The 8,115-nt window shown below is 34.1% G+C and overlaps 1 protein-coding gene across 1 annotated transcript; it reads left to right on the top strand.

Annotated features, from left to right (window-relative positions):
* Positions 1–1,916: 1,916 nt before the first annotated feature.
* Positions 1,917–6,198, top strand: LOC114392178 (abscisic acid 8'-hydroxylase CYP707A1-like). The gene is made up of 9 exons (XM_028353226.1): positions 1,917–2,254; positions 2,517–2,841; positions 3,090–3,239; positions 3,551–3,799; positions 3,924–4,010; positions 4,389–4,467; positions 4,666–4,772; positions 4,939–5,057; positions 5,837–6,198. Exons 1-9 carry the CDS (start codon positions 1,938–1,940, stop codon positions 5,934–5,936), a joined length of 1,533 nt encoding a protein of 510 aa, XP_028209027.1. The 5' UTR covers positions 1,917–1,937; the 3' UTR covers positions 5,937–6,198.
* The last annotated feature ends 1,917 nt before the right edge of the window (positions 6,199–8,115 follow it).

Here is an 8,115-nt window from a genome sequence, read left to right on the forward strand (position 1 = left end):
TAACCCAATATATTTTAATTAATAACATAAAATATGTTAAAACAAAGCATGTTAACAATCCTCTTTTCAAAATTAGTTTTGAATGCTAATGAGAGAAGAATTAACTCAAGGATTCTAGAGACTAGAGATTGTAATTTGTTGTCCACAAGCAAAATGATAAAGGGTCTAAACTAGACATGATAATGGGATGAGACGGGTATAATTATTGTCTATCCAGTCCCTTACTTTCTCAACTTCCCAACATATTCACATATCCGTAGTCGGTATCCGACGAGTTTAAGTTTATTGTCCAATCTTCGTACCCGTCGGGTATTGAGTATTCCCGATCCCGTCCCATATTCAAATTAAAAAAATATTTTTTTAAAAAAAATATTAAAAATTTAATTTTAGAAAAAATAAATTGATTGTTAAACATTTATTTTTAACTACTTATATATCAATAAATTTATTATAGCGCGTGTGTCTACAAAAATAATTAAAAAAATAATATTAAATTATGTAAAAATTCTAAAATAAAATTAACTAGTAATAAAAATTTTATGTCATTTAATTAAATTATGCAAAAATTCTAAAGATTTTAAGTGGCGGGACGAGTTCGGGTTCGGGACGGATCTAGTAATCTCATACTGTACCCATACCCGACTTTTGGTTATCGAGAAAAATTCAAACCCATACCCGATCAATTTGGATATTATCCATCAAGGTCACGACAGATTCCAACAGGTACCACATATTCATGTTTTCTCGTCATGTTAAACTGTGTTATTAAGTTTCTACCTAACTTGTGCGAATTTCAGGCTTTGACATTGGGAAGACCATTAATAATGCTGAAGAATTTGGACTCTACCTCATTTGGGGCAAAAACAAAACTCTCCGATAACAAGTTTATGGGCAAAGAGACACCCTCAAAGATAAAAGCATTCTATTCCAAACACACACCAGTGAACTGTGTAAACTGCACACTGCCAAATTAGAGGAACACATCTAAATAACAATAAGTGATTCAGATATAAATAAAAATAGTCTCAAATCTTTTCCAAACAGTTCAAGTCTATAGGTTAATTGACCTTTGACAGGCCATCAAGTTAAATCATTGAGACAGCTCAAGCCTATAGGTTAATTGACCCATGGCAGGCCATCAAGTTAAATCATTGAGATATATATGAATGTCATGCAGCTTATATTAATATTATTTGAATTGCAAGTGTTATTAATCCAAACCAGTTGACATTAAATTGTTGAGTTGAAATGCTCATAGTACCAAACCTAAATTTCTAATATCTTTCCGGAGCAGAGACTTGAAAGAAGGCATCAAGGAAAAAGATTCAGGAAAGAATTGACATTGTGACTTTGTGAGTTAGAAAAGCATTTAGGAGAAGGAGAACTTTCCATGTGGGTTGATTGCCCGAAAAACTAGAAAATCTGCCCTTTTAAAATTAGTTTTAGAATATTATGAGAAAACATTCAAGAAATCTTGATCTTAATCAACAAATTAAAGTTTGACATTACTTATTTAAGAACTAAATAATAATTTTACTAAAAGCATAACTGTTTCACACCTCAATTCAATATTGAAATTAAATTTTAAAAACATTATTCCCACCATTTGATAATTTTTTTATAAATAAAATAGAACTCAATCTTCATTGCCTAATAATAGCCTCAAGCCATAGGTTGTCCTATTCTTGACGAACTTTAGCAACACATTCTCCAAACATTTATTTTAACATACATTTTATTGTGATCCATGTTAGATATATCTAAAAGATTTATGTTAACTGCAGAGGGTTTAACACACATTTGTCTCACTTCTTATTTAATAAAGTTCACTCCTTGTTAGGCCCCACATGAACTTGAGGGATCAGAATGTGCTCTTATTGTGTTTTCTCTTTCAATTATTCTATATAAGGTTGCTTCTCCCCCCTTGATGACTCCAAATGAGCAGAGCTAAAAAATATGCTGCAATTCTTATTTTTATTTTCATTTTTTGTTTTTTAAGAAAAAAGGCTAACCTTCTGACTTTCCAAAGAACTGAGTCTAGTAATACACCAATGGATGGAATTTTCGCTTACACCATTCTCATTTTGCTTACCATATTTTCATTTATGTTCTTACCAAAACCAAACAGAAGAAGACCTCAGAACCAGACACTTGCAAAGCTCCCTCCAGGCTCAATGGGGTGGCCGTACATAGGAGAAACCCTTCAACTCTATTCCCAAGACCCAAATGCCTACTTTTCCACCAAACATAAAAGGTTGTTTAATGTTTACTATGCTACTTACACTTCACTCATGTATATATTATATTATAGTATATTATATTAGCTCATCCTCAATCAAATTGCATGAAAAGCGTGTTCCAGATTTGATTTTTCACGTTTCGGATATGATTTTAAGAAGTTAATGGTTATAGTTTTCACGTGAATTCTTACTTCTGAGTGTGTTTGAAAACACGCTAGAAGTTGCGAATGTAATTAGTAATTTACCTACAAAACATTATGTTATGTTTGATTTTAGGTATGGCGAAATATTCAAGACCAACATCTTGGGTTGCCCCTGTGTGATGCTGACAAGCCCTGAGGCTGCACGCTTTGTGCTAGTGACTCAAGCTCACTTGTTCAGACCAACATACCCGAAAAGCAAGGAGCGTTTGATTGGTCCTTTTGCTCTGTTTTTCCACCAAGGTGAATACCACACACGTTTGAGGAAGCTTGTTCAGAGGTCACTGTCTCTAGAAGCACTTCGCAACTTGGTGCCTCATATTGAAGCCTTAGCCTTATCTGCCATGAACTCTTGGGGTGGTGATGGCCAAGTCATTAACACATTTAAGGAAATGAAAATGGTAGGTTTAATTTTTGATGAAACATAATATATGTGTGTGTATGTGTATATAGCTTTTATATTAAATTTTAATTCATTGAAACTGGACCAATGATGGGATGGATTATTATATTACTATTTATATTCAAGCACTCGTGGGTCTCGCATTTCTGGCATTTGTTTATGTAAATATTTTACTATAAAGTGTGTCACGGTGTAATGAGGGTCAATAATTTAAGTGGTCCTCCACCCTTGAATGCTTGCTTGCAGTTTTCTTTTGAAGTTGGAATCCTCACAATTTTTGGCTATCTAGAGCCGCGTTTGAGGGAGGAGCTGAAGAAGAATTACCGGATTGTGGACAATGGTTACAATTCCTTTCCAACGTGCATCCCGGGAACACAATACCAAAAGGCACTATTGGTAAGTAATACTAAAATTCTCTTCAACAAATTCATGTCTTAGTGTATTGTGCTTAAAAAAGATTTTTAAAATTGGTCCGAGACTGATTTTAGCCGCAATATCAAGGTTTTTAGACTTTTTGCGACTCCGTCGTGGCCGAAACTAAAGCCGCATCGGTCTCATTTGTCTGCAATTTCTTGTGATGTCAAAAATTGCGACAAAATCGTGACAATGACCATGGCCGCAATTTAAAGCCTCGTCTTAATTTTTTGGATTGAATGGAATGGAAGTATGAAAAACTGTTCACACACACATGGATATGTTCTTTGTAGGCTAGAAGGAGACTTGGCAAGATTATAGGTGACATAATTTGTGAGAGGAAGGAGAAGAAGTTGCTTGAAAGGGATCTATTGAGCTGCTTATTGAATTGGAAAGGTGAAGGGGGAGAAGTGTTATCTGATTACCAAATTGCAGATAACATTATTGGGGTGCTTTTTGCTGCTCAGGACACCACAGCTAGTGCCATGACATGGGTTGTAAAGTACCTGCATGATGAACCCAAACTTCTGGAGTCTGTAAAGGTGTGAAATATGATCCACAAAGGGAACTTTAACTTGAGGTTTATCTTTATTGTAAGAAAAAAGGGGGTGTTGAGATTTTTTATGTTGGCAATGACTATAATTTGTGGTAATGCTGGCTTTGCAGGCTGAGCAGAAGGCAATTCACAAGTCTAATGAAGGTAACCTACCACTGAGTTGGGATCAGACTAGAAACATGCGAATTACTCACAAGGTACGAGGTTAATGCAGTGTTTCAATGTCACATCTAACTAAACAAATTTAGATCTTATAAGGGTACACAGTATAATATGTCTATGTTTAGATAAATTTCTTCATAAACATTAAAAAAAGAAAATAAAAGAAAAACAAATTGAGTTCTTTCTTTTTTTAAGTTAGAATCAAGTTATATACTTTAATTTTTATAGAATTTCTCTCATCTATCTACTTGTCCAAAAATTGAAATGCATAAGTTAATTTTAATTGTTCCAACAAAATAAAATAATAAAAGAACAGATGTTATGGGTCTCTGTTGATTCTAGTGATTTAAGCAAACAGTTAAATGTGAGTTTGTTGCAAGTGACTTATAATGGCAAACTGTGGACTTGGTCAGGTTGTGTTAGAGAGTTTGAGAATGGCAAGCATCATATCATTCCCTTTCAGAGAAGCAATAGCTGATGTGGAATACAAGGGTAAGAAGAATATTTACTATATTTGCAAGACTTGAACATTATTCAAAATAGGACTTTTCTTGGGTCAAAAACTTCATGCAAATTTAGTGACAATTATTATGAGCTCTGGTGCTAAAAACTATACTACCAAAGTGAAAACATTGGTTTTAAAATTTGTGGTGTCATCTAAATAAATTACTCACAAGAATTTTGAAACAGGATTCCTAATACCAAAAGGGTGGAAAGCGATGCCTCTGTTCAGAAATATTCACCACAATCCAGAATATTTTCCAGAGCCTCAGAAGTTCAACCCTTCAAGGTTTGAGGTATGAACAAATGAACAGTCTATGGGTGAAAAAAAAATAGTCACGATAATGCATGGATAAGGCTAATTCCCTCTCTAATGAATCTAATAATTCTGTACGGTAAAAGACACTTCATCATATTCAAACAGACGAATAATTATTTTAGTTTTGTTGTTTGTTCACATAGGTCGCACCAAAGCCCAATACTTTCATGCCATTTGGTAGTGGAGTACATGCCTGCCCCGGCAATGAGCTTGCTAAGCTGGAGACACTGATTATGATCCATCATTTGGTCACCAAGTTTCGGTATTGCTACTTAATTAACAGAAAAGGGTTTTTTCTTCGAATACTAACGAATGTCCTTAGTGTGATTAAGGAATTAATTTTTTTATTAGAATACATAAGATTACGTTATTCATATTTTTTTTTTGTTTTAGTATATTTTACAAAGAAATACTTTTTAAACTAATGTCTACTTGTTACTAATACTATTTTCTTTTTTACTAGAACCAAAGAAAAAGAGAAGTATGAACGAATTATACATTAACACCGAGGAGACAGCTTAAAAGCATCTATAGTACATGAGTGGTTTAAAGAAGTATAATGACTAAGGGCCCATCTAGATAATAACCAAAATCAATTTCAATTTCAAACACCGCTAAATATATTTTTATATAAAATCTTCGACTAAATGTGTGTTTAAATACACGTGTCTCTAGAAATTTTCACATCAATTTGAAGAATTACACAAAAGGTATGACAATTTGTAGCTTCTGCTTGGATGATGTGGATCAAGTTATGCCTAAAGTAGAATCAAACAAGCATTAAGACTAATTAATTTGCACACGCGTCCTAATTGCGTTCGATGGTTAGAAATTAATTCTACCAAAGTTTTTTTTTTTTTAAAAAAAAAAACAAAGGACACTGAGTATGTTAGTAACACCAAGGAGACAGCCTAAAAGCATCTAAAACTTGGAGAAAGTTAGAAAAGGTAGATCTTAGGTGAGAAATAGAAAGGATTCTGGTGATGCTAGTACATGTGTCATATGTGAATTACTGAAAGGTTTTTGTGTTGGTGTGCACAGGTGGGAAGTGGTAGGATCCAAGTGTGGGATTCAATATGGCCCATTCCCCTTGCCACTGAATGGACTCCCAGCTAGATGTTGGAGAGAATCTACCAGCTAGAAAAGCAGCATGGGAAGAAAACGCATGATATCATATAGCTGAGAAGCAATCCACTTTCCAAAGTCACAAAAAAATAATTATCTTTTTCTTTTCTATGTTGACTCTGTAATTTTTACTTTTTATTTTTCCATGGTGGGGGCACTTCAATATTTACCCCTCTATCCTTAATCCTTTTCTACCCCTGAAAGAAAGAAGCAACAGGGGTGTGGTGCTTTATTTTTCACTTCAATCATTAGTTTCAATTATCTTTTTGAGTCAAGAACTTTCTCGCTCTTTCTCTAAGTGTGTGTTACATTACATATAGTAAAGTTGTGTGCGTGTAATTAAAATCGAAATTGACAGCAATAGTGCAGCGAATTCGTAACATGTTTGAATTCAATTATATATCACTGTTTGAGAAAGAAAACAGAAAGTACCAAGAACACTCACATTCACATATCTTCATTCATGACACATGAGTGATTCATGTACATAGTAGATTAGTAGGGCATGTACATTGTATGTGTTTTAACTACAAAACAAGTAACTAACATGTAACATAATCTGGCTTTGGCTTCATTCAACCTTCCAGCGTGTTCATCATTCATGTGGTAGATAGATGTTGCAAGAATGCCACGTATAGGTGGAGTGGTGGTTGGTCCAGTGATTACTGATTATTCAAGATGTTTCTTGTCGAGGGTCATTTCCCGGTTAATATCAGGGACCCTTATACTAGAAATGAACTCTCTCTTGACATTTCCATTTTCCCTTGATAATACTGTCATGTATTTCTATTTTCAAATGATAATACATGCAACGGGAGAGTTAAATAAACATAATATACCAATGTAGTGTATATGGTCCTTAAGCACACGGGTCAGTAGATCAATCTTTAGGTCAATGTATATGGAATAACATCTATTAGGAAACACATAATATGATTGATAGATAATTGTGATCTTGAAGTACGCGGTCAGCAGATGAATCTTCATGTTTGTCGGTGTACATGGAATAACTTCTATTATGAGTCAATCCCTTTAAATAAATTTCAACGTACTAAGAGATTAGCCTCTGACTCTCGATTTGGAAATAACATGAGTTCACTACAAAAAACACAAATAGATTAAACAAGGCTATTTTTATCTTTTTATTTATTTATTTATTTTCACATAACTTTTACATGTACACAAGTCATGTGAAACACACACTTAATTGGAGTACTATTGTTGTTCAAGGACCCTGCCAGGACCTAGCTACATGAGCTTGTTTATAGCCTTATAAACCCCTCTTAATGTCTCTTCTGGCAATGCTTTGATATTTTTTCTCAACGGGGACCACAGTCCTCTTCTAACTTTGTAATGAGTTATGACTTGTGAGGACCACTCTCCCAAATAATGGGGGGACCTCAGCCTGACCTTGTCCCTGAACATTGCTTGTTTCCTTGACTCAGGCTTTGATGTTCTGAAGATGAAATATTGTCTCCTATTCTTTTTCATTTCGGTGATGCATATAATTTTCTTCTTTTTTCTAATTTTTGGTTCCAAATAGGAGAAATTGAACCTCCACTTATTATTATTGAGTGACCAACCAAATGCTAGGTGAGAGGAATTTGCTGATTAATTTAGCACTCGAGAACAATCACCCTCCTCATCATATGATGCATTAAAACAGAAACTCGATCAAGACCTACTAGGTGTCTTGTATTCCATGGAGTATGATAGATGGGACTATTCACTATTGACTGCTGCACCATAGTTTATGAATTAAGATGGTCCCATGGTCACACCATGCATGTTCTAACTAATCAGTGGTAAGGGGGTTACATAATTCTTTATTAAGCAGAAAGTACCCATTTTTAGAGATCGACATCCATGCTTTTGGTGACCATTTGTTTAGTATGACTCCCGATCGCATTATTTTCATGTATTATATTCCCATATTTATTTCAGGGTTATAAATTTTTTTATACTAATCTTGATTTTTATGAATAAAAAAATATTATCATACCTTTATCTATTTTTTTGACATACGTATATGACAGATGAATTTGAGTTAAACACAGAATTTTTACTAACGGGGATCCTTAGACCAATAATTGCTACTGTGCATGCAAGTGTTATTCGTTTGCTTTGACATGGAATCTTCGTTAATCATTAAGGATACATTTAGACATAAGGGTGTGTTTGTATTCAATTCCCGT

The sequence above is a fragment of the Glycine soja genome, chromosome 17 (genome assembly GCF_004193775.1).
Source record: "Glycine soja cultivar W05 chromosome 17, ASM419377v2, whole genome shotgun sequence".
NCBI lineage: Eukaryota > Viridiplantae > Streptophyta > Magnoliopsida > Fabales > Fabaceae > Glycine > Glycine soja.

What these genes read in the sequence shown, in the direction of transcription:
- LOC114392178 (XM_028353226.1), top strand. Translation starts at nt 1,938, where the DNA reads ATGAGCAGAGCTAAAAAATATGCTGCAATTCTTATTTTTATTTTCATT. An exon ending in AGCTGATGTGGAATACAAGG is followed by an intron (nt 4,468 to 4,665) that starts GTAAGAAGAATA and finishes ATTTTGAAACAG; the next exon opens with GATTCCTAATACCAAAAGGG. An exon ending in CATTTGGTCACCAAGTTTCG is followed by an intron (nt 5,058 to 5,836) that starts GTATTGCTACTT and finishes TGGTGTGCACAG; the next exon opens with GTGGGAAGTGGTAGGATCCA.